Source organism: Carcharodon carcharias, chromosome 18 (genome assembly GCF_017639515.1).
Source record: "Carcharodon carcharias isolate sCarCar2 chromosome 18, sCarCar2.pri, whole genome shotgun sequence".
Classification (NCBI taxonomy): domain Eukaryota; kingdom Metazoa; phylum Chordata; class Chondrichthyes; order Lamniformes; family Lamnidae; genus Carcharodon; species Carcharodon carcharias.
The window spans coordinates 32,697,321-32,724,620 of NC_054484.1; the positions used below are offsets into that span (position 1 = coordinate 32,697,321).

The 27,300-nt window shown below is 41.0% G+C and overlaps 1 protein-coding gene across 3 annotated transcripts in view; it reads left to right on the forward strand.

Moving 5' to 3' along the window:
- zgc:152951 (uncharacterized protein LOC569013 homolog) overlaps positions 1–25,236 on the forward strand; it is a 64,814-nt gene extending 39,578 nt beyond the window's left edge. For all 3 annotated transcript variants that reach the window (XM_041210773.1, XM_041210775.1, XM_041210774.1), the window contains 6 exons: positions 5,813–5,886; positions 6,163–6,360; positions 16,878–17,015; positions 20,719–20,808; positions 22,397–22,540; positions 24,604–25,236. In XM_041210773.1, coding sequence (XP_041066707.1) covers positions 5,813–5,886; positions 6,163–6,360; positions 16,878–17,015; positions 20,719–20,808; positions 22,397–22,540; positions 24,604–24,732 — 773 coding nt within the window. In that variant the 3' untranslated portion in view covers positions 24,733–25,236. The remainder of the gene's footprint in view (positions 1–5,812; positions 5,887–6,162; positions 6,361–16,877; positions 17,016–20,718; positions 20,809–22,396; positions 22,541–24,603) is intronic.
- Positions 25,237–27,300: the final 2,064 nt, after the last annotated feature.

Sequence of the window (27,300 nt, forward strand, 5' to 3'; positions counted from 1 at the left end):
TTATCATTCAATGGGCTATTCTGAGAAAACGGAGAGGTGCAATTTGAGGTAGTTGCATGACCTCAGTTTGAATTCAAACCAAGCTGATCTGATGAGTTTCCTCTTTGTTGGTTGTAAAGCTACTATGCATAACTTCACAGTCTGAGTTAATTTAATAATAATTTGGGCTTATAACACAAAGATCTATATAGTTTACATCAATTTGGCAGTTTCATGAAGTGAAACCAGGTTGGTGTAAAAAGTGGGGAAAGAAAATCAAATTACTACAGCAGGATCTGTCGTTCTGATAAAGGCAAAATACCGCGGATGCTGGAAATCTGAAATGAAAAGAAAAATGCTGGAAAAACTGGGCAGGTCTGACAGCATCTGTGGAGAGAGAGACAGAGATAACATTTCAAGTCATACAGTGTCATACAAATTCGAAACGTTATCTCTGTCTCTCTCTGAAGAAGAGTCATACAGACTCGATACTTTATCTCTGTCACTCTCTCCACAGATGCTGTCAGACCTGCTGAATTTTTCCAGCATTTTTTGTTTTCATTTCTGTTGTTCTGATGTTGGGTTAAAGTCCTAATGAGACAGAATGGGACCTTTTCTGTTGAATGCCTGACACTGAAATAACTCATTCTGCACTTAGGTGCCAAAAATGGAAAGGGTGTGTAGAGACAGGAGTGTTCATGTTAATCTTTAAGATTAAAATGTACTATATTCAGCAAATCTAAATGACTTATTGCATATAATGTCTGCCAAGTATTGGACAACTGTAAGGAATTGTACAAACCTCTACAGGAACTGTTAGTGCTAATTTGTTTTGAAAAAATGGATTAATCTGAGCTACTTTTGATATTGTGGCAATATCCTTTGTTCAAATTATTATATGTTCAGACTGAAATGTGGAACGAACATTCAATGCCATAATCTTTTTTTCCTTCTTTGAATTGGGTTTAAGTTCCTAATCACCTGTTTTGTTTCATGTTTAAATCACTAGCACTTGGCAGCTTTTAAATGTTTTTATTTTCTTACAAGTTTAACTATTGGTAAGTGTACCAGGAAACTAGGATAATGAGCTCTGGCAGCTGTTTCAAAAGCTAATCGGATATTTATTTAAGAATTTTGTTCAGTATGCTCCCCTGGATAATGTACTGATCTACTGTTGGCCAGGGAAGTGCCAAGGTTTAGTCTCTGAAAAATTGGCATTTATATAGCACCATTCATGATCTCAGGACATTCCAAAGTGCTTTATAGCCAATGAAGTACGGTTGTAATGTTGGAAAACAATTTGTACTTGGCAAGCTCCCACAACCAGAAATGTGATAATGACCAGATAATCTGCTTTTGTGTTTTTGATTGAGGGATAAACATTGGTCAGGACCCAGGGAGTAACTCCCCTGCTTTTCTCCAAAATAGTGAAATGAGATCTTTTACATCCATTTGAGAGAGCAGATGGGACCACATGGTTGAATTTCTCATCCGAAAGACAGTGTAACTCTAGAGACTTTATGCTCAAGTCTCTGGAGTGGAACTTGAACCCATAACCTTCTGACTGAGAGGCAAGAGTGCTACCAATGGACCCACGGGCTGACGCTTAGACTCTGGTCAATGATGAATTAACAATTTTGCAAGCTGAAATCAACCAAGATGCTTCAGTTTGCCTCAGGGCCACTGGACTAGGTAAAATAGGATCTTGCTACAAGCTTCCATTATTACATGTAATCATATAAGTTTTTGGTAATTTATTCCTTACCCCGTGGTGCTTTGGTGTTTTTCTCTCTCCCGTCTCCCCCAGATGGCAGTAGCACTTTATGAACGTGGTTGGTTACTTGGTCCTTTCCACAGCATTGGAGATTTGAAAGTGTAGCTGTGAAAGACTTTGGAGAGCTTAACTTGCAATGGCCCAGATGGAAGAAGTAGTCGAAGGGAGTAGGTGACATTGATGATGAGGAATTTCAGGACAGAAATGACCTTGTCTTTTATTGAGACTAAGAGAGTAGTGAGAATGGGGGGATGGCAAGCTCAAGAGATTGGTTGTGAATATGGCCAGGAGAATAGATACAGTAGGCAGAGATTTAAGGAATACTGGAGGCAGTGAGAATTTTAAAACAGAAGTGGAACAAGATGGAGAAGGTACCAGAGGCGTAGAAGAAACTTTGGTGTGACTTGGTAATAAGACCTACCCTACCACCTCAGCAGGTTGCATGTGATAGATTTTAGAAAATATGGCAGGAAGGCTTCAGTAATGGACAAGGCATTAGGTGAACCCAGTTTCAGATTGATGCAATTATCCACAATACAATGATGGTTGGCAAGGGCTTTTTTTCAAAAAGATTCAGGTGGAAATTAAGAGAGAAAGTTTGTTGATTTGCAAGTAGAATCCAGTGGGGCAGTGGTGAGTTAGTTGAGTAAACTGTGAAAGAGGTTGAGAAGATAAGCAGGCAAGGTCAGAGAGAGAGAAGGGGCCATTGGGGTTTCATCTCATAATGAGGTAAAAGATGCCGAGAGAGGCACAGAGAGTAGCTGTGTGCTTCTTCAAGGAGAGTTCAAGCCTGGGACAGCAGCAGAAGAGCAAGAAGTCAGAAGAAGTGATGAGTTTAGGTATGGATTGGGAGGTGGAAAGTATATCTGAGAGGAAGGGTAATGAAAGGTGGCATGATAGGCTGACAGGAAGGGGAGAAGAAAGGAAAGAAGGGGCTGGAAGTAAAGAGAATGGATTCATTCATTCTTGTACTTGTTCTATTCCGTTTGAGAAAATTCTGAAAGCACGTTTTCACATAGCGAGTGGTTCGAGTCTGGAATGTACTGCCTCGAAGTGTGGTGGAGGCAGGTTCAATCGAAGCATTCAAGAGGGTAATAGATGATTATTGAATAGAAACAATATGCAAGGGATTGAGGAAAAGGCAAGAGAATGGCACTACGTTATGATGCTCATTTTGAGAGCTGGTGCAGACATGATGGGTCGAATGGCCTCCTCCGCCATAACAATTCTATGATTCTGGGATTCATTTTTGTTTGTGATGTTTTAATTATTCATCCCTATATAGCATCCTCTTGATCATATGCTTCGCTTTATTTCTTGCTTCTGGTGCCTCCTTTACCCAGCACAAGCTCACTGACTGACAGTTCTCTGCTGCTCCCTCTTCCCAGAATTGCATTCGTTCAGTGACATAGTTAGTTATCATATAATTTCCTAATATTTTTCAAGGGAGCCCCCAGACTGACCCATTCTGTTGCTCAGTTTTGAGTTAAATGAACATTGACCTAAGGTGAACATAAGTTTGATTGAGTTGGCTGTCTTATACACAAAAAGCCACTAGAATGTAGCTGTAAGACGTGGGGCTGGAATTCCTTGCCTCAAGCTGGGGGTTATGAGATGGGACAATTTAGCAAGAAACTTTGCCCTATAGTTCATGTTACGTCTAACCTGCTGTTCGGTCCCTCACTGATGTGCAAGTACTTATTAAAAGCTACATCAATGGTAATTGCAATGCTTTATAACCCAGTTTCCTAAGAGTCAAGTTTACAATTCTCATCCTTATGCTTAAATACCACCCCATCTCTGCAATCTCTTCTAAATTCCATCACCACCCCAACACCACCAAAAATAAACTCAGTTCCTTACTCTGACCTCTCCTCTACACAGTCCTCCAACCATTGGCAAGCGTACCGAAAGTCATCTATTCCCCACACTCAGATTTTGTCTCTAAGCCCCTCCACCTCCCTCTCCTCCCCCTAAGACCACCTTATCCGCACCTCTGATCAAGATTTTGCTCACTCTTCCTAATAACTTCTTTGGCTCAACATCTATTTATGTCTGATTATGCCTCTGGAATGTCCTTGATATTTTTCTACATTACAGGCATTAAATGAATGCAACCTGTTGTTCAATTGCTTGACTCTGTTCAGCAACCTCCTTGTGTGAGTTCAGCTTTTTTTTTTGATGCTGATGACTTTTTATGTAGATGGGAATGTAGAAATGGAAACACAAGAAGATCAGCCATGCTGTTATTGAATGGCCGAGTAGACTTGAATGGTCTACTTCTGTTCCTATTTCTTATGTTCTTATGATGGTGGTTCTCTTGCTCTGCTATTTGTTTAACCTCTTCCATTCCCAATGTCACACTGCCTCTCCTCACTCATATCTGTTTCTATTTCTGGAAATATTGCTTCCTCGGTCAGTATTTTCTCTTGACTTGTTTGTATTGGAAATTGGCAGCTTTGTAATGTACCGTTTGGTGATGGTAGATTCTGAGAAGAGACTAGGAGCAGGCTGAAGATCAGCCTTCCTCTGTTCAAGTTGAACCATGCTATGTATCTTCCTGGCTTACTGGAATAATTGCTTCAATTATTATCGAGAACCAGAGGGCACAGTTTTAAAGTGTTTTGCAAAGAAGCAAATGCAAGGTGAGAAAAAGCTTTTTCCACACAGCGAGTAGTTAGTGTTTGGAATGCACTGCCTGGAGACATGTTCAATTGAAGCACTCAAGAGGGCATTGGATGATTGTTTCTATTTAGATAATGTGCAGGGTTACGGGGAAGAGGCAGGAGATTGCCAGGAGATCCGGTGCAGACATGATGGGCTGAATGGCCTCCTTCCACACCATAACAATTCTGTGATTCTGTGCTTCAAAAGGAAAATGATCAAAAATAAGTTCAAAGAATGACCTGGATGTGCAGTGTTCTAATGCAGGCTACCAGGAAGTTGCAGAACATGGCAATTTTCCAATAAAGTCTTTTTACCAAACAGAGGATGAGTGATCAAATAATGTTTAGCACTTGCAGCTACACACTCAGCAACAACAGTCTGCATTTATAGAGCCCCTTTAACATGTGAAGCTCCTTAGGACATTTCACTAAGAATTGTTATTAAACAAAATATGACACTAGCCACATGAGCTATGAGGTCAGGTGACCAAAAATTGGTCAAAGAGGTAGGTTTTAAGGTGTGTCTTTAAAAGAGGAGGGGGATATTGAGAACGAACACCAGAGCTTAGGACCTTTACAGCTGAAGACACACCAGAGTGAAGAAAATTTAGAAGGTCAAAATGCCAGAATTGAAGGAGCACAGAGATCTGAGGGCTGGGAGATGTTAAAAGAATAGGGAGGGGCAAAATCACATAGGGATTTGTAAACAAGGAAGACAATTCTAAAATTGCAGTGTTGATGGATTGGGAACAAATGTAGGTCAGTAAGCACATAATTGATGGATAGGTGAGATTTGGTGCAAGTTAGGATATGGACAGCAGAGTTTTGGATCAGCTCAAGTTTATAGTGAAAATTAATTTGAGCAATTGAAGAGTTTCAGAAGTAAATGAGTTACACAGATATCTTCTAAAGTGAGAAGGTAGCAGACCAAAAATTGAGAAGAAACACAGGGTGATAAAAACACAGAAATAAAACCTGTAAATGCGGGGGACATGAAATGAAAACAGAAAATGCTGGAAACATGCAGCAGGTCTTTTGCTAACTGAACAAAAACATCAGGTTAACTTTTTGGATGCAAACTCTTTCCAAGAGTAAATTGAGGAACTTTCCAAAGCATGGGCCAATTTTTGGAGAAATTATGGCCACACATTGCAATGGTTTGTTAATTAATTGTGTTGCAGAGTGTTCTGTTGCTGGATCAGGGCAAATACTCACCAGTAATTTTCTGTATCATGAGAGTGAGGTGTCAAGTAGGGGCAAAAATTCAGCGTATGTAAGGTAAAGTGTAGCTTTCCCTAAACCACCCCCACTGAAAGAAAAGTAATGTAATAGCCTGACAATTTCTCGTGTTCATTTTTAATATTAACTTGCTCAATAATCTGTTATACTTCAGCTTCTAAACATTCTGAAGCTATGAGAGACTTAACTCTGAAGCTGTTCTCAGAACACATTACACCTGATGGCAAGGTTAGTTGGATTTTTATTCCAGAAAAAAAATTCTATATTCACTATGCACCTCACCTTTTTCAAATCGAGCTTAAATATTAAATCTCTATCCTAGTTATGCTAATGTTAAATGCCTATTTGGGTTTCACTACTTCAGTATTTCTAGTAGTTATTTCATAAATAGTTTGATTTGAGAGGCACCTACCAAGCAAAGGTTTCTTTGTCAAAATGTGATCAAGTTGCTGAAGTAAGTACAGTTAGATTAATCAATAACTCTTTCACTTTATTTAATTGTAGCTTGTAGATTACAAATCCATGAAGAGAAGTACAACTTTTGATGAGTACTGTCAACTTGCAACACAGCTACAGCGGGTGGATCTTGAAAATCTCACTAGGAAAGAGAAACTAGCATTCTTCATCAATGTGTATAATGCATTAGTGATTCACGGAAATATTAAACAAGGACCACCAAAAAACATGTGGCAGAGATATAAAGTAAGATGTCAAACGCCCAATTCTTGGCCCTTATTGTTTCTTGAGAGATGACAACTTGCATATATAACGTGGGTGTTTCAGAAAGTAGCTTTCGTGGGCAGGGTTAAGAAGTTGAGCAAAGTGGCTCATGTCCTGATTTGAAGAGGTTAGTCTTTACATAGTGTTGTCATAGAATAGTACAACAGAGAGGGAGGCCATCTGGTCAATTGAGTCTGTGCTGGCTCTTTGAAAGAGTAATCCAGTAAATCCCACTCCCTGATTTTTACCTATATCCCTGCATTTTTCTCCTTTGAGTATTTATCCAATTTCTTTTTGAAAGCTACTATTGAATCTGCCTTCACTGCCCTATGAGGCAGTGCATTCTAAATTCTAACCACTCTGTGTAAAAAGATTTTTCTCATATTGTCTCTGTTTTTTTCAACTGCCTTAAATCTATACCCCCTGGTTATCAAGCCTTCAGCCATTGGAAACCATTTCACTCTCTTTACTCCATCTAAACCCTGTGTGATTTTAATCAAAGATGCTCTTGCCCTTCTCCAGACCATATAGCTGTAATCCCTCTGCAGGATCCCTCATCCGTAGAACCATTCCAGTAAATCTCTTCTGTATGTCCTCTAAAATCTTCACATCCTGCCTAAAGTTTGGTGCCCAGAATTGGACACAATTCTCCAGCTGTGTCCAAACTAGTGTTGTATATTGGTTTAGTATAACTTATTGGCTTTTGTGGTCTGCCTCTTTTGCTAAAGCTGAGTCCTATTTATTTTTATGAACTATCTTTCCATCTTCATAGATTTGTGTGCAAGCTTTGTGTCTCTGTTCTTGCAGTCATTTAGAATTCATTTTTTCCTCATTCTTCCTACCAAAATTGATTTAGCTTGCACTTTACTATATTGAATTTCACCTGCCACGTACCCACCCATTCCACCAGCTTGCCTATGTCCTTTTGTCATCTTTTACTATCTTCCTCACTGGTTACTACACATGTTACCTGGAAATTTCAAAGTTTCTGTACCTGTCCCCACCAATCCAAGTCATTAATCTATATCAAAAACAGCAGCGGCCCTAATACCTTGGGGAACTCCACTATGTTCCACCCTCCAGTCCAAAAAATAGCTGTTCACCACAACTGTTTCTATCCTTCAGACAATTTTGTTCCCATACTGCTGCCCCTTTTATCTCATGGGTTTGTTAACAAAATTGAAGCCTAACATGTGGTACTTTATCAAATGCCTTTTGAAAATTCACCTGTCCCTTACGAGGAGGCCGGATGTGTGTTATTGCTGAATGTCCGATTGTTGCTGGGGTCCGGAGGTGGAAGCAGAAACTTGAGTCAGTCACTGGGCAGCGGATGTTACCATACTGGTGTTGAGGTTAATTGGTGGTCACGCGGTATTCCCCTTCTCCACGGTATGCCACCTGCGTTGGTTTGTGGTGGTTGCTAGAAATTAAGAATACAATTTAGGGTGGTGTGAAAACCGCATGTAGCCCTCATCCCCATCCCTACAAGATGTGGACAGACAACATCATTCCCTTTCTCCCTACCCACCTAATGAAATTCCTGTAAAGAGGGCTCCTCTCTGTGTTGCATATTTGGATATGGGGCAGTACTTTAGCCAATTGCTATTCTTATGTTCCTGATGTTTCCTACCTCAGACGGGTTTAGATTCCCCTTCCTGTAAATTTGGTATAGCCAGGACCAGTTCTACTAATTGCATGTGTGTGGTGACACAGTGTTTGGCTGTTGGGTTCGCTCATTTCAGTCCTCTCAGGGTGCATAATTTCCACCTTTGGGCACCCAGGTCTGTAATGTGTCATCCATGATCCAATCCAGCACATCACCACTGTGGAGTTAGGCCAGATGTCTCCCACCAACCATGTGCCATAGGCTGTGCGCACACGGTCCCTGCCTGGGTGAGTAGAGGCCTGATACAGGGATGCTTACACCTGTTTAATGATATAGGTGTGGTTGTCGGAGGATCCCTCAGGCATACCCTCCACTTGCCATACTCCCTCCAAAATTCTCTGGTACAATTCCCAGGACACATCCCCCAGCCCTTTAGGTTGATGCTTGGGGATCTGTGGTGGTGCTGTTAGTTATTACACTTGGTACACATACAATTTCAAAACATTCATCCCCGACACTAGATGCATCGTCGGGGAGGGTCAGGCATATCTCTTTTTCTGCATCGCCTTTACTCAGGAGACTCCAAGGGTACTTCTGATGGTGCCGTTATTCCACTCCCAAATGTTCAGGGCTACCTCTTAGGCATACTCGTTTGTTAACAGTTATACAGTGATCATAGTTGGTATCACTTGAGCTCTTGTAGAACAGGCCTGGCTGGGTCACTTGGTCAACTGTCTTGGTTCCTTCTATGATTAGGCTAATTGTGGTGTTAAGCATGTTAGCAATATCACATTATTCATGTCCCTGTAAGAGAATATACCGCTCGACACCGCTTGGTCCTTATCTTTTGCGCTTCCATTGTTCTTAATCCGTGTCATTTTTCCAAAGGCCTTTCCCTTTCATGCCCATGCATGTGCATGTATTGCTGGTCATCAGGACCTTGGTATGACTTACCAGTGGGGTGCTAAGCCTGGTTTTATGGGCAGGGCCCTGACCATCACTTGATATCCGACTTCTAGCAATCTCCCCTTTTCTCATCCATTTCCATGTCCCTGATAATCTGTTGGTCCCTAACCTCCTGTCTCGGGTCATGAAATTGCTTACACAACTCTTTGATGAATCATTTAACCTTTTCCCGAGCTGGTCGTATGTCCTCACTGCTTGTACAAGTGCCCTCAGGAAGCCTCGTGGCTCGTCTGGTCAGTAGTTTGAATGGGGTTAGTCTGGTCACTCAGTTAGAAGTCACCTGCAGTCTCATCAGGATACTGGGTAGCAGATGGGCCCAGCCCTTGCCTGTTTTGGCAATGGCCTTGGAGAGTGAAGCTTTGAAGCTTCTATTCATTCTTTCTACCATATCTGAGCTCTGCGGTTGACATGGTATATGGAACTTTTGCTTAATTCCTCCCAGCATGTTGGTTTCCATGATAGATCTTGAGCATGTTTTGTCTTATGCATTCTGGGGCACTACTCACCCATCCTTCCTCCAAATTCTATACTCATCTTTATTTGCTCCCCTTCTTTCCCACTCTTCCTTTTCTCTTTTGGGCACCTCGCTATGTATTTTCTGCGTATCTACCTCCTCCAGCCCAGTAGTTCAGGCTGTCACTGGCTCTGGGATCCCTGCTACTGCCGCTTACTTTGCTGCCTCATCTGCCCACTGATTTCCCTTTTGGATAGGGTCCTGAACTTTCTGAAGTGCCTTAATTTTTATCACAGTGGCTTATTAGGGTAATTGTGCCGCTGGTATTCTGTTGGTTATAATATACCATCTTCGGGATAACTCATCATTAGCTCACAATGTTCTTATCTTGTATGTCTAATTGTTACATCCTTAATCACAAATGAGTTTACAACGTAAACACAGAATGACCTGTTCATCACCTCTCCAGTTCCAGAGGGATTTGTAAAACAATCACAGAATGACCTGACCTTTAGCACAAACGAATTGACAGTTGACTTCAAAACATAAATTTTGCTTATCTATCCTGATGTTTTGCTGCTGTGCTAATTCATCTGCATATCTCAACATGACCCTGAGGTTAAGCAATCCAGTTTATTATAGTATAATTCATAGACCACTCATCAGCTTATTTTATTTTGACCCAAAGTCACATTACTTTAGCTTTATCAAGGACTGACCCATGGGCTAATCATTAGCTTCCAGGCCTGGCCAAAAGGTCATATTCATTTTAGTTTTTGTTTTAACTGTGGACATTTTTAAAACTTATATGTGCAACTTGGCCAAGTCAGGGTAATCCCATGATGCATCCAGATTTAACTCTTCATTGCAATCCTCCAGTTCTTTGGCACCACCTCTGTAACTAAGGAGGATTGGAAGATTTGGCCAGAGCCTCCAAAATTTCTACTGTTATTTCCCTCAGCAACCTAGGATGCATCCCATTAGACAGGGTGACTTGAAAACTTTGCTAGAATTCCTAGTACCTCTTGTTTTACATCCAATATCCCAGAAACCCCGTTCTTTACCATAGCTTTGGCAAAGTCCTCTTCCATGACAAACATTATACAAAGTACTTATATGGTACCTCAGCCGTGCTTTCTGCCTTTTCAATTCATGTATACATTGGTCCCTATTCGGCCCCACCACTCCTCTAACAATCCTTTTACTAATAATATGTCTATGGAGGGCCTTTGGAAACTCCCTTTTATGTTAACTGGCAATCGCTTCTCATACCGTCTTGTCGCCCTTCTTATTTTCTTGTCCTTTGTACTTTTTATATTCAGCCTGACTCTCCCTTGTAATATCGAGCTGACATTTGTCAATGTTTCATCCTTCTAACTCCTTTATCATTCAGGAAGGTCAGGCTTTTGTTGCCCTCCCTTTCCCTTTTGTGCGAATGTACCTAAACCGTACCCGAAATATCTCTTTAAAGGCTGCCAATTGCTCCATTATATTTCTGCCTTCCAGTCTTTAATTCCAATTTACCAATCCAGATTCGTCCTTAATTCACTAAAATTAGTTTTCCTCCAGTTAAGTATTTTTATTTTGGATTGTTCTTTGTCCTTCTCCACAGCTACAGTAATCTAAACCTCATGATTTTATGTTCACTCTTCCTGACGTGCTTTCTGACTGTTGCATTCTGCACTTGATCTACTTTCTTCCCAGGACTGAAACCAGCAATACCTTGTTCCTTGTTGGGCAGGAAACTTATTGATCAAAAAAATATTTTAAAACAGGTTAGAAATTTCTCCCCTTCTCTGCCCTCAACACAGTCATAGTTAAAGTCTCCCATTATCACTATTCTGTTCTTGCAACTCACAGTAATCTCTTCACAAATCTGCTGTTCTAACTCCTTTGTATCATTTTGTGAACTATAAAATACATCAAGTAATAGAATAGCTCCTTTACTGTTACTTGACTCCAACCAAATAGATTATATCCTTGATTCCTGAAGAACTTTCTCTTTCTAGCACTTATAATATTTTCTTTAATCAAAACTGCTCTTTTTTTTCCTGACTACCTTGTGTCCCATGTGCCCAAGAATATTCAACATCCAGTCACTCCCTCTTTTTTAAGACAGGTCTCCATTATTGGCACTACATCATATTTTCATGTGGCTATTTGTGACTGCAGTTTACCAACTTTGTTTACACACATGCACTCCAAACCTTATTTAAACTTCTTTGTACTTACAATGATCCTACACTATTTCTGACTCCCAGTTTTCTGTGCACCTTGTTTCTACTTTTTAAATACTTGATCATGGTGCCCAACTAATTCCCTGCCAAATTTGTTTAAACCCTCCCCACAGCATGAGATAATCTGCCTGTAAAGATATTGGTCCAGGATCTGCTCTGGTGCAGCCTGTCCATGTTGAAAATGTTCCACCTACCGTGGAACTTGTCCCAGGAACCTGAAGCCCTCCCTCCTGCATAATGTCTCTAGTCTCACATTAACCTGTCATACCCTCCAATTTCTGTTCTTGCTTGCATGTGACACTGGGAGTAATCCAGAGATTACCACTTTTTGAGCTGCTGCTTTTTAAAATTTCCTCCTTAATTCCTTAAACTCTGACTGCAGAATCTCAACCTTTTGTTGGGTTTTGTTTGGACCTAGATTTTGGGCTCTGCTCTTCCCATAGAATGTCCTACACCCTCTTGATGTCCATTACTTTGGCACTGGGGAACATTTTTTTCTTATTTGTTCGAGGGATGGGGGGAGGAGGGGTGGCAGGATGCTGGCATTTATTATTGCCATCCATAATTGCCCTTGAGAACTGAGTGCCTTGCTAGGCTATTTAAGAGTCAACCCCATTGCTGTGGGTCTGGAGTCACATGTAGGCCAGACCAGGGAAGGACAGCAGATTTCATTCCTGAAAGAACATTAGTGAACCAGATGGGTTTTTATAAAAATTGACAATGGTTTCATGGTTATCACTAGACTTTTATTTCCAGATATTTTTTAATATCAAGTTCAAATTTCACTTTCTGCTGTGGTGGGATTCGAATCCAGGACCCTAGAGCATTACCCTGAGACTCTGGATTCCTAGTCCTGTGACAAAACCATTACACTACCACCTCCCAACATCCACGGTTGTGGAACTGCCTGTCTGATCGAATCCCCAATTACTAGTGCATTCCTAAAGGATTGCACATGCAGCAAAGTTTAGCTCATGGTGCCAGACTTGGGACTACACTCCTTTGAGATGCCACCTTCCCTGGTATTCAGTGCTGAATATTGATTTGAGAGTGCTGCTGCCCTCCCGAAGGATTCCTGCATTGCCTGCCCTTTCCTACTTTCCAGGTGGCTGCCTACTTGCTATTCTGAATTCTATCTGCCTGTAGGGTAACTACCCCCTGAAACCTGCAATCCAAGAAACAATCTGCCATCCATATCTTCTGCAGTGAATCCTCGTGCTCAGAAATTTTCAACGTGAGTTTGAGCAGCTGGAGATGCAGCCTGTTTTCAGGACATGTGAAGCACCAGAAAGTTCCCACATTGTGCAGAAATTACAGACTATTGGGTCACAGCTGTCGCTCCATTCCAATTAGAACCTTAAAATAAACTTATAAGATACAAGGTAATTGTTTATATAATTGTTGTCAACTAGCCCTGAAATAACCTTTTTTTTCAATTTGCTCCTCAAGGCTAAATTATTTACTCAAGCTTGACAAAAACCACTGAGTTACAATCACAACTGACCTAAATATTGGACAGCTAGACACTTATCTTAAAAACCTGAGGTTGTGCAATTCATTCCATCATCAAATTCTCACCATTCATTCTGTCTATGATCCACCCAGCCCAGTCTCCAAAGTCTCCTGAAGGTAGATGGTTACACCACACGATGGGAAGAGCTGTTCAGAAGGTTGGAGAAAAATGGCTGTACATTTATCGCTGATGATGAAACAGGCGGGTAATACCTAGACCAAAGGGTGTGAATGGGGACATGAGATTTAGCAGGGATAGGGTGTAGCAGTCTGTGCTGTAGGATGCAGACTAATATATCTTCAAGAACAGGGTTGATAAATGAGCAGGGCTTGGTGTATATTAAAGGCAGTGATTTATATTAGTTACAGGTTATGTAGCATGGAGTTTGAGAGGCAGCAAGTGGTCAGTGACAGGATAGTGTGACTATAAGGGAAGTAACTATGGAGAACCAGAAGGTAGCAATGGAGAAGTCCCAGCCCTTGCAACAATTGTCCAACAGGTTTGAGGTTCTTTGTGAGGACAAGAGTGGGGACTGCAGGAAGGATGAACAAATTGACCATGGTACAGGAGGCCATTCAACTGAGGGTGGCGGGTGGGGGGTGGGGGTGGGGGGGGTGTTGGTGGGAGGAGTAAAAATGAATGTTGTAGTAGGGGATAGTATAGTTAGGGGGATAGACACTGTTGTCTGCAGCCAAGTGCCCAAGTCCTGAAAGCTGTGTTGCCAGCCTGATGCTAGGGTTAAGGACATCTCTTCAGGGCTGGAGAGGAACTTGTAATGGGAAAGGAAGGATTCCGTTGTTGTTGTCCACGTGGGTACCAATGACATAATTAGGACTAGGAAAGAAGTTCTGCTGATGGAATATGAGTAGCTAGGGACTTAATCAAAAAGCAGAAACACAAAGGTGATAATCTCTGGATTTCTAACTGAGCCACGAGCAAATTGGCATGGGGTAAGTAAGATCAGAGAGTTGAAAGCGGGGCTCAAAACTTTTTATGGGAAGAAATGAATTTCAATTCATGGGACACAGGCTGGAGAAAGAGAGAGCTGTACCATTGGGTAGGCCCTCACCTGAACTGCACTGGGATCAGTGTACTGGCGTATAGCATAACTAGGACTGTTGAGAGGGTTTTAAATTTAATAGTAGTGAGGAGGGTTCAGGTGGGAAAAGAAAGTTAAAGAGAAGGGATATGACAATGGTGCAGGATAATGATGTGAGTAATGACAACCAGAGTGTGACAGGAAGGAACAGAGAGTACAAACATAAGAGTGCACCAGCAAATGGGTCAGAGCAGAGGAAAAATGGTAAGAAGGTAGAAGTAAAGGCTCTTTATCTGAATGCATGCAGCATAAGATCAAAGGTTAAATTTTTAAAAACCTGAAACCCAACTCCAACCCACTTCCAGGTTTAATTGTGCAGGATGAGCGGCGAGCAGCCAATCCACTTCCAGGAGGCAGGTTGGCAATTTAAATATTTTATTAAGGCTAACAGCCTCTGTAAAGCCCATTTTACAGGGTTAACTGTGGGCTGCTAGGTTTCCCAGGCCTCAGGAAACCCAACAGTGAAGGGAGGTGAAGACAGAATCATGGAGAAGATAGATGTCTTTACAGCATTGCTTGTGGGTCAGCAGGAGAAAGAGTTCATCCTCTTGACTCCAAAGCTCCCTGACATTCCCAAAGATCCCTGGGGTCAAGGATTGGACCTACCTGCCCCCACCACCTGCTCCAGTTAAAATTCCACGGTATCCAGAAGATCTGGACTTTTGGTTTCCTGTCTGACTTTCCACAACTAACCTCATTAAGGAAGCAAAAGACAACATTGAACTCAAAGTTATCTATGGCAGACTTGAATTCATAGATGTCACATTGGAGGCCTCTTAAAAAAATGCGACCATATGGTTTTAAAGGGTAAAAAAAAACAAAAAAACTGCGGATGCTGGAAATCCAAAACAAAAACAGAATTACCTGGAAAAACTCAGCAGGTCTGGCAGCATCGGCAGCATCAGTTCTGTCGAAGGGTCATGAGGACTCGAAACGTCAACTCTTTTCTTCTCCGCCGATGCTGCCAGACCTGCTGAGTTTTTCCAGGTAATTCTGTTTTTGTTTTGGTTTTAAAGGGTGGTTGGTTAAAACATATGAATACACGAATTAGGAGCTGGAGTAGGCCTCTTGGCTCTTCGAGCCTGCTCCGCCATTCAATAAGTTCATGGCTGATCTGAATGTAACCTCAACTCCACATTCCAATCTACCCTCGTTAACCTGTCACCCCCTTCTTTTCAGTAATCTCTCTAGCTCTGCCTTAAAAATATTCAAAGACTCAGCTTCCACTGTCTTTTGAGGAAGAGAGTTCCAAAGACTCAACTCTGATAGAAAAAAATTCTCCTCACCTCTGTCTTAAATGGGTGACCCCTAATTTTTAAACAATGACCCTTAAATCTAGATTCTCCCACAAGAGGAAACATCCTTTCCACACCCACTCTGTCAAGACCCCTCAGGATCTTATACGTTTCAATCAAGTTGCTTCGTACTCTTCTAAACTCCAGTGGATACAAGCCTACTCTGTCCAACCTTTCCTCTTATGACAGCACACCCATTCTTGGTATTAGTCGAGTAAGCCTTCTCTGAACTGCTTCCAACACATTTGCATCCTTCCTTCAATAAGGACACCAATATTGTACACAGTATTTCAGACGTGGTCTCACCAATGCCTTGTATAACTGAAGCGTAACCTCCCTTATCTTGTATTCAATTCCCTTCGCAATAAACAATTACATTATATTTGCTTTCATAATTACTTTTTGTACCTGCATACTAACCTTTTGCAATTCATGCACTAGGATATCCAGATCCCTCAACCTCAGAGCTCTGCAATCTCTCACCATTTAGATAATATACTTTTTTATTCTTCCTGCCAAAATGGACTATTTCACATTTTCCCACATTATGCTCCATTTGCCAGATTTTTGCCCATTCACTTACTTTGTCGTCTCCTTATGTCCTCTTCACAGCTTACTTTTCTACCTATTTTTGTGTCATCAGCAAATTCAGCAACCATACCTTCCATCCCTTCATCTAAGTCATTTACATAAATTGTAAAAAATGGAGGTCGCAGCAGATTCCAGTGGCACACCACTTGTTACATCCTGCCAACCAGAAAATGACCCATTTATGCCCAGTCTGCTCCCTGCTAGCCAGTCAATCCTCTATCCTGCCAATATGTTACCCCTACACCATGAGCTTTTATTTTCCACAATGACCTTTGATGTGGCACCTTACCAAATGTCTTTTGAAATATCTTAGTGTATATACAAATATAAATATTTGGGAATTGGAGTGAGATTACAATAAGCAGACATGAGATTTCCATCACAGTAGTTGGACCAGGATTCAAATCCAGCCCATGAAGATGAAAGACTGTTGTCTAAACCATTGTGTCACCCAGTTTTCTATGTCACATCTCTAAATTAAAAAATGTGTAATGACACTTCCTGAATGTTCATAGAAGCAATTTGTTGGGAAAAAAAAACAAATTATAAAATTTCACTGTGTAAATGTAACATTTCTCATGCCTTCATCTGTGGTTTTGAATAAAAATGTTGTACTGGTCTAACATAATATAGTAAATATTGGAATTGCCATTTCTATTGGAGTACAGTTCTAAATAGGATTGATTTAATTGCCATAATGGAACCATTTTCTGAACTCCATTTCTGCACTTTTTTTAGTTTTTCAATTCTGTAAGTTACGTGATTGGTGGAGAAGTCTTTACGTTGCAAGATATTGAAAATGGTGTTCTTCGTGGGAACCGAAAAGGCATCGCTCAGATAACTAAACCATTCTCAAAGGGTGATCCACGTCTTAAGGTAAATTGTTGATGGTCTCTGCGTACTGCTGAGTGTATATAAATAAGAGAGTTCTGTGGGTAATTTCTTTTGTAAATGATTACCTATAGATTTATAATCCTCCTTGTTATTCCCAAAAATGTGTTAACCTCAAACTTGTTTTCATACTGTTTGTAAGATATCTTAACAACATGTGCCATTACACTGCCTGAGATGCAACTGTTTTAAGTTCCATCAAATGCTATCAACAAATATTCCTTTCAAATTAAAAGTAAAAATATCCCAGCCACCTTTAAAGGTTAGCTACACCTGTCCAACACAGCTAATTGATTCAAATGTTTAAGCTGAGAGTTTGGTTGCGCAGAGGATAACCTTATTTGAAACATTGGGCTGATCCACCAAATTTTAATTTTAAATGTTACAGTAAAAAAGTTGACAATTTTTCAAATGAACTACAAAGGAAATTAGTCTTAATCTTTGAGTCATTGTAACCTAACTAACCACTAACTCTTCCACATTCTAATGCAAAACCAAGTAAATCACAAAAATGCTAGTATTCTTTTCTGTATACCACACCCTGCACACAATTACTAAATCAAATGGTAATTGGTTCAAAGTTTTACTATTTTTTAATTCTTCAGTTTCATTTATTTGGTTCATGTTTTAAGCTGACTTCTATGATTCCACGTAATCAGGGAAATTAGCAGTTTTGATTATTGAATGTAATATCACAGTGCTTTGTTTTGCTGTTTGAAAATGCAAAGCTTAATAGCTTACATAAGCTTATTGTTTAGAATCAACTTTTTTCTCCTAGAATGTACTTTATTCAAAATTTGTAGAAGTACATTACATAATTCCAATTTAACATTACAGAAAGTACAATACAGATCAGTTTTAATACAGTACATATTTGCATATTATACATACAATGTACATTTAGATTTTAGAACCAAAATAGATCAGAGCTTAAGGTGTAGGGCATAAGTATTTGAAAGTGCATATGCAAGAATTTCCCTGTCATTGTTGTCGGCTATCCCTCAATTAGAGGGTGACACATAATGAGGGTCGCGAGTTTCTGCCATGTGTCTTCACGTGATTGAGCAGGCTAATTTTTGACGCACAAATCTTTGGACACATGGGGCAGAATGTCCGATAAGACAGTTGGAATCGGGAGTGCAGGACTTGCTTCCTTTTCTGCCTCATCACGAAAGCATTGGACTCAAAGCATGTGATGCAGCTTGATGGACAAATCGTCACCGATCTGAGCGATTGGTAGCAAGCTTCTTCCAGTCATGAAGCATGGCGGTATTGAACTTAAAGGAGAGCTTCTGAGTGTGTTTGAAGCACATCCTTTGTCCTGCCCTGGAACTTTGGCCGTTTGAGAGTTAAGAGAACATGACCCGGCAGGGAAGACTATTTTCAGCCACACAGACATAGTAGCCAGTCCATTGAAGTTGATTTTGCAGGAGTTTTGCCTGAATGCTTTTGGACCTGGGTTCAAGGACACTAGCGTTTGTTTGATGGTCCTCCCACTGAATTCCGAGAATATGGCAGAGGCATACCTGATACAATTTCTCTCGCACTCTTATGTGTTGCTGGTACACAGTCACTGCAGTACAGGAGTGTGGTGACAACAATTGCTCTGTACACTAAGAGTTTTGTTGACTTGCACTGGTCTCTATTGTCACTCATTGCCGTCGTTTGTCAAAGGCTGAACTGGCCTTGCTGATCTGGCATTGGATCCCCGTATCAATGGTGGCCTTTTGAGAGGTGATTGCTGAGGTATGGGAAGTGCTCAACATATTCCAGAGTGTCTCTTTCCAACATATATGGGAGGTCGATAGGAGTTTTATTTTGGTAACATTTAAGTCAGGCCAAGTTTCTTGTGTGCAGAATTGAAGAGACCAAGAATGGCTTGCAAATCCAGTGCAGAGTGAGCCCTGCAATCACCAACAAACTGCAGGTAAGCCATGTATATTTTTGGTTTGGCATGGAGGTGACTGAGGTTAAAGAGTTTTCCATCAAGACAGTATTAATACTGACACCAGAGGGCAGTTGATCATTGAGATGAATAGCCAGGTAGATTGCAAATAGAATGGAGATTATTTCACAGCCTTGCTTGACCTGAGCTCAGATTTTAAAGGCATCTGTTTCAGATCTCCTGTTATGAAACAATTGCAGGATTGTGAAGTTTCTTGGACATCTAAGTCATTGGAACACAATCCAACAGAGCCTCGTGATTTACTGAACCAAATGCTTTGGTCAAGTCGATGAATGTAATGACGAGTTTCTGGTATTGTTCTCAATATTTTTCTTGGATTTGTCTGGCAACAACGACCATGCTGGAGGTTCTTCTGCAAGGCCTAAAGTCATTGTGTCTCTTGGAGGATTCCCTCAGTCACAGGAAGTAGGCGATTTAGGAGGATGCATGTCAGGATTTTCCTTGCTATGGGACAAGAGGGAAATACTTCAGTAGTTTCCACAGCGTGATTTATCTCCCTTCTTGAAGTAGGTACTTTTGCCACACTCCTGAAGTTGGTGGCAGGGTGTTCTTTTTCCTCTCAAATCTGTAGGATGAGTGCATGGAGTCTTGATGTGAGCAATGGTCCACAAACTTAGATGTCTGCTGGAATACCATCAGGGCCATAGGTTTTGTTGTTTTTTTCTGTTTGATTGCTTGTTGTAGCTCTGATTGATGGTAGTTCACCATGGATTCTAATACAGGGCAACGGAAAATGTCCTAGAGAGTATTAGCTGCCACGGTTGTTGAGTTGTTGTTCAAAATGTTCTTTCCAACATTGACGGTTGGGATGTGGTGGGAAGAGAGAGCCTGAGAGATCCAGTATGCTAATCATCATGACACACAAATCTTTCTTGAAGCCATCTGTAGACTGAGGTCAAATGGACAAAAGCCCCTTCAGTCACAGAATGTGTTTTCTCCTCTTAAAGATGACAATGCCAGTCATCATTGTGCATTTGGCACACAGTCAAGCTGATGTATTTCAAACATTTTAAATGTGACATAAAATGAGAAAAGGATGAAAATGCTCAGCAAAATAAAAGAGCAAAATAAAGCTAATGTTTGAGGCCAATGCAGTTTCATTAGAACAGGAAAATGTTAGAGACAGAACAGATTTTGAGCAAGAATAGAAGCAGGGAAAGGGGTGGTGGGGGCAGGACGAACAAAAGGCAAGGTCTATGATAAACAGGAGCAATTAAATGACAAAAAAGATGATCATGCAAGGCAAGGGGTGGGGGGGGATGCTATTGGGATAAGAAAAGAAACAGAAGATGGGGCAAGAGAAGGTGCAAGTGGTAACAGCTGGATCATTACTAACAGCTGCATCCAAGAAAATGGGAACAGAGGTTATGATTTAGATGTTGAGTGCAGAAGGCTGTAAAGTGCCTAGTCAAAAGATGAGGTGCTGTTCCTCACACTGCATTAGAACAGTGTAGGTGGCCAAGGACAGAGTTCCAAATTCCCAAACACACTTCCGAGGTTAAATACCGATTGGCTTGTACTACTTTCCATTTAATAGACTGCATATACAGCTTATGATGTGGTCCCCTCTATATTGGGGAGGTCTTAAAGCATGACCCTGAGCTTCCTGTCACTTGCCATTTTTATTTCCTGCTCCATTCTGACCTTGGCTTCCTATACTAAGCATCCACAGGATATTACTTGTTTATATTTTAAAAGTGATTCCAGTTTTTCATTTTTCAGGTTGCACTAGAGGAAGCAGAACCCCTTATTCATTTTGCTTTAAACTGTGGAGTCCTCAGTTGCCCTCCCATCAAGACTTACTCTGCCGAGGTTTGTCCCTAATCATTTTAAAACATGGTTCAGAGATTGTGTGTGTCATTTACTGTTGCCACTTCTCCTTGCGTGGGAATTTTAAACCTCGTCACTAACTGTCCATACTTTCCAGTAATTCATTTTTCCCCATCATTTTACCTAGTGAATAGTGAACTGTGAGAATAGTGACAGACGTCAAGAGGACATCGCCAGAATAGTGGAATGGACAAACAAATGGCAGATGAAATTTAATACAGAGAAGTGCAAAATGATACATTTTGGTAGGAAGAACAAGGAAAGACAAAATAAAATGAAGGATACAATTCTAAAGGGATCTAGGAACAGAGAGGCCTGGGGGTATATCATTGCCTAGGTTCCCATATGCATTTTTAATCATTCCCTCAAGCTGCAATGTAATTAATTAGCAACATCCAGTACAAAAACATGAAAATGATGACAGACCTTTATAAAACACTCGTTCAGCCTCGGCTGAAGTTCTGTGTCCAACTCTAGGGGCTACACTTCAGGAAGAATGAGGGTGCAGAAGATTTACATGAATGGTTCCAGACCTGAAGGACTTCTGTTATGTGAAGAAGCTGAGATTGTTCTTTAGAGGAGAGAGGGTTGAGAGTAAATTTGATAGAAGTGTTCAAATTCACAAACGGCAATGTGAGAAAAAAAATTTTTTACGCGGCAAGTGATTACAGCCCTAGAACGCACTGCCTGAGGGTGCTGGAGGCAGATTCAATTGTGGCTTTCAAAAGGGGATTGGATAAGCATCTGAACAAAAAATATTTCCAGGGCTATGGGGAAGGGTTTGTGGGGATAGAAGGAGGGGGGGTGGTGTGGAACTAGCAAAATTCTATTTGCAGAGAACCAGAATGGCCTCAATGGCCCGAATGTTTTCCTTCTGTGCTATGATTCCATGATTTAATAGAAGAATCTTGATTTAATATTTTAAATCTTGTCCTGATGGAAAACTGCAAGGGAACAACTTAATGGCTATAATAGATGTAGCAAGGCAAACCTGAGTGGCCCATAGACGATATGAACTCCACTGACTACCTTGAATTGGAAGCTCAAACATAAAAACAGAATTAAAACACGATTCACTTAAGAGTTTGAGGGTTGCTTACAGAATGTTCAAGTATTGGTGCCATCTTTAAATGCAAAAGTAGAAATGCACAGTTTACCCCTTTTAATTATTGGTTTATACGAAGTTAGCTGATCTCAGCTGGGAAACAGTGGGGTGCACTACAATTGGTCTTTGTGCCCCTGAGCTTAGGAGTAGAAAAGATCAGCTAGGGCTGTCAAGCAGAAACATGTAAAGGCCTAACCATGGAGCTAGACCTAGCCTGTACCCTTTACTGTACATGTGTAAATAGCTCTAATAGTTAAAAAAAAACTAAAACGACTTAAAAGACACTGTCTGTAACCATCATCATCCCAACAGAATGTACACACTGGCCATATGGATAAGATACTGGAGGGTTTCTGGAACCTTGCCCAGGTACAAGACAAAGCCTTTTAAAGAAAATTGAGGAGGAAGGAAGCAGACGATGTAGAATGTGGAAAACCAGTAAAGTTTTTTATTCTACAATTACAGGAAATTGACAAAGAGCTGAAGATTTCAGCTGCAGCTTTTCTTGATGGTCCTGACAGCTGCCAAGTTGATATATCCAAAAAGGAAGTTCGCCTGAGTCAAATTTTTAAATGGTATAAGGTTGATTTTGGTGGAACAGATGAAAAGGTAAATAAATTATTTTGTGAATATTCACATCATGAGCGAAAGTTAACTGATAACTGAGTAAATTATAACACTATATTCTGAAATACTGTCTGGATTGAAGTCAGGAAATCCAGAAGAAGTGATATCCCTCAGATACTGCTGAATTTAACAGCAGGCCCTGATAAACATCTTTTTCTCAGGCTCCCAGCAACAGCTAGCCAGTTTGAGGGATGGGCCGGCTGTTGGGAAGGTTGCAGCCAGGGAGCTGAGTGGAGGGAAGGAGTTGAGAGATCAGAAACCTCATGAGGGAGGTTGGGAAGTTTGCCCAATTCCAATGGATTCAATGTTTCTGCTTTACCCGCCCAACAGGTGAGAGGAAAGGCACTGAACTCGTAGATTCAACAGCCCTTGCTTTTTAGTTGTCAGTTTTCCTGAGGCCCAAGAAACCAGGCTGGCTGGTTAAATTTGAAATCAGCACCATTATAATATTTAAATAGCCAAACTGCCTCCTGGAAGTGAGCTGGTTGCCCACTCTATCCATTCTTGGTCCTCTCCTATTTCAGATTCCATATGTACACTGTCATTACCAGCTCTACCTCGCCTATCACCACCTCTATTGCCTCTAATTCAAAATACTGATTGTCCAATATCCAGTACTGAATGTGTAGAAATTTCTTCCAACTAAATATCAGAAGTCCGAAGCTATTGCCTTTGGTCCTTGCCACAAACTTCATCCCTCGCCACTGATTCCATCATACATCAACAAGGCACAAGTCAGGAGTGTGATGGAATACTCCCCACTTGCCTGGATGAGTGCAGCTCCTAAAACACTGAAGAAGCTTGGCACCGTCCTCCAAGTCACCATCCTGACTTGGAAATATATCACTGTTCCTTCACTGTCACTTGGTCAAAATCCTAGAACTCCCTTCCTAACAGCACTGTCGACGCAGTTACTCCACATGGACTGCAGCGCTTCAAGACAACAGCTCACCACCAACTTCGAGGACAACTTGGGATGGACAATAAATACTGGCCCAGCCAATGAAGCCCACATCCCGTGATTGAATTTTAAAAAATTTACACTATCCCTAAGACCAGTTACCTTCACCTCTGTAACATCACTCAATTCCTTGCCTCATCTGTTGCAAAAACACATCCTTACTACCTCAAGACTTGAACATTCCAAACCTCTCTTAATGGCCTCTCATTTTCCACCCAACATAAACTTACGCTTTTGCAAAAGCTCTGCTGCCTGCATCGTAACTTGCACTAAGTCTTGTTCACCCATCATCCCTGTGCTCACTGGACATTGGCTCCCTGTCCAGCAATGCCTTGATTTTAAAATTCCCATCCCTGTTTTCAAATCCCTCCATGCTCTTGCCCTCCCCTTCCCTGTGATCTCCTCCAGTCCTCTTGAGATCTCTGTGCTTCTCTGGGCTCTTGCACATCCCCAGTTTTAGTTGCACCACTTCGGGTGGCTATGCCTTTAGCTGCCTAGGTCTGAAGCTCTAATTCCTTCCCTAATCCTCCCTGCCTCTCTCTTCCCCATTGAGACTCCTTAAAACTTCTCTTTGACCAAATCTTTGGTCATCTGCCCTAATATCTTTCTTTATGAGCCAGTGTCAAACTTTGTTTGATAATGCTTCTGTGAAGTGCCTTGGGATGTTTTATCACAATAAAGGCACTATATAAAAGCAAATTGTTGCTGAGGAGCTGCTGCATTGTTAAAGTTGACCATAAGTAATTCCACAGTACAATTTGAAAAGAAGGTACAGAATTCTCCTAGTGTTCTCCCTCAATCTTAGAATCACCAAAGAAACAAATTTACTGGTTATTCATCTTATTTGCAAAATCCTGTGTGCAGATTGACTTATGTTTACTTATATAAATGATAAATACTACAAAAGCAATGGGTTAGATGTGAATTACTTAGGGATGTCCTGAGGTGATAAGGTGCTATATAACTTGATGGCAAATTTAAACCTCACATTCTTAAATTCATTTTCATTATAATACATAAATCATTTGATTCCATTTAAAGAAATATTTAGTTTAACAAATTTGCACTTTGTTCCCTTGTATAGTTGTTGAATTGGTTGTTAGAGCATCTAGGAGATTCACCAAAGAAGAAAGCACTGAAAGGACTCCTAAGTCATGGGGACATCAAAATTGCCAGTCTTCCATATGACTGGTCAACAAATTCTAAAGACTGATGACAGGTAGAAGTGGAAGTTATTAACTGCCTGCAATGAATATTCCAATCAAGCCACTGCTCTTACTGCATATCTTCTGAAATATTAACCAAATCTGTCTCGAATAGAAAGCTCAATATAAGTTTCTCTGGAAATTATTCTGAATTGATTATGCTGTTTGTTACATTACTTGACTTTAAGCCCAGATTCAAGCTTCATCATCAGCAATGCTACAGCTTTTTGTAAAGTTTGTATTTTCAACTACTCTTTAGTCTGTCAGGACAATTGAAAGGGACACTTCTTTTCACTTTGTTTCCTCCCTCTTAGACTGAGATCTGAAATTGCATTTTCTCCAGACATTTTTTCTCATTATCGCCATTCTCCGAAGAATGTGTCTGGGAATATAGTAACCTTTAGTAAATGTTCATCGACTACCAAGGATTGTAAGAGGGTGCATTATAATTTCTAAATATTGTTTTCCTACATGCTTGTCTTCTGAACCACAATAAAGTCAGTGCAAAATAATATCTACCTCTTGACCATTTTATTTCTGTTTTTATTAGATTAAAAAGCTACCCTCCTATCTGAGTCCCTCTCTACTTCTAGGACAGGGGATATTTTGTACAGGCACCTGTGCTGCTGCTGGCTATTGTAGGGCATTTGGCTCAGTGATAGGTGGCTGTGATGGTCAGATGTTTATACCTTGATTTTGTTTTTAGTTCCTTTAACATCACATCCTTCCTAAGTCACTTTGCAGAACTATACGGAGTCTGAGACAAAGAAGAAAATATTGGGTGGGGTGACTAAAAATTTGATTAAAGAGTTGGTTTTAAGATAGATCATCAAGGAGAGGGAGCTAGAGGGGCTAGTGCAGGAATTGCAATGCATGACACAGCTCTCAGTGGTGGATATAGTCTTCTGTGAGGAGAGATATGTTACCAGATGTTATAGCTGTAGGGAGGCAAAGGTTATGGATGGTTTTAAACATGTAGGTATTTTACACATGAGGGTATCTTAAATTTGATAATTGGCAATGTTAGGAATGGTGAGCCTTTCGAAGGATAGGAAATGAGCAGTAGGTTTGGATCGGCTGAAATTTATGGAGGATGAAGATTCAGGGCAGAGCAAAAATGTATTGGAATAATTGATTTGAGATTACAAAGGCATGCATTAAGTGTTTCACCAGTATTTTTGGGGAGGGGACCATGTTTAGTGCCGGGTCTTTTCTGAAGCAAATATTGGGTTGGAAGCTCAACTCAGGGTCATTTAGAATGCCAAGGCTGCAACCAGTCTGATTCAGCCAGAGACTGTGACCACCAATGGATGAAATTGATGGCAAAAGTACAAAGATTGTGATAGGAGCCCACAAAGATTAAGTACTATTGCTCAAGGGGTTGGCATCATTGAAACAGTGAAGAGTGAGAATGGATTGGAGAATTTGAAGTGAAAGCAGGGAGTTCAGTGCCTCACTGGTAAATAGCATAGAGGTGTTCAGCAGATGTTGTTGGAGAAAGTGTCTATGCATCGTTGTCACACATGGGAGTTTTCAGGCTGCTGGACAGCAGTGCGGGAGAAAATTAACACATGTATTGCATCTCTTGTAACTCTTGTGAGTTAAAACAATCAGACCAAATTAACAAAATGAAGGACAAATCAAGCACAGCCTCTAATTCAGGTCAGCTGTAAAACTAAAAAAATTTAAAGGAAACTTACAACTTTAAAGCAAAATGTATCTAAGGGGGTCAATAAAGCACCCCAGTCCCTGTGGTGCCCACCGAGCATGGAAGGCCTCGAGAGTGCCGGCAGACACCGCGTGCTCCCTCTCCAAAGACACCCGGCCGTGAACGTAGCCGCGAAAGAGGGACAAACAATCGGGCGGGACTCCCCCGTCGATCGCCTGCTGCCTGGACCTGTTAATGGCCAACTTGGCCAGGCCCAGGAGCAGGTTCATGAGGAGGTCCTCCTCCTTCCCGACCCCCTTCCGCACCGGGTGTCCATAGATCAGGAGCATGGGGCTGAAGTGCAAACAAAACATTAATAAAAGGTTTTTCAAATAACTAAAAAGTAGTTGCACAGGGAGGTGTCAGGGAAGCAGGTGGTCTGATGATAGATCATATGAAGGGAGTGGTTCTCTCAAACAACTTCCTGACTCCCCAAAGCCTGTCCACTATCTACATGGAACAAGTTAGGATTGTGATGGAATACTCCCTATTTGCCCGAATGAATGCAGCTCCAACAACACTCAAGAAGCTCAGCACCACTCAGGACAAAGCAGCCCACTTACTCAGCACCCCCTTCACCACCAGCATAGAGCAACAATAATGTGTATCATCCTGCTTACTAAGCCACATCACAGGGCAGTTAAGAGACAAATGCATTGCTGTGGGTCTGGAGCCATATATAGGCCAGACCGGGTAAGGACAGCAGATTTCCTTCCCCAAAGTAGGGGTTCTCAACCCTTTAACTTCCAAGGCCACCTCCTGTTGTATAAAAATGCCATTGATCCTCTGTAATAAGTATTTTCTTTATAAAATTAGTTTTGTATAAAATGTTACCTCTTCCACACCGACCTCTATCTCCAGCTATATT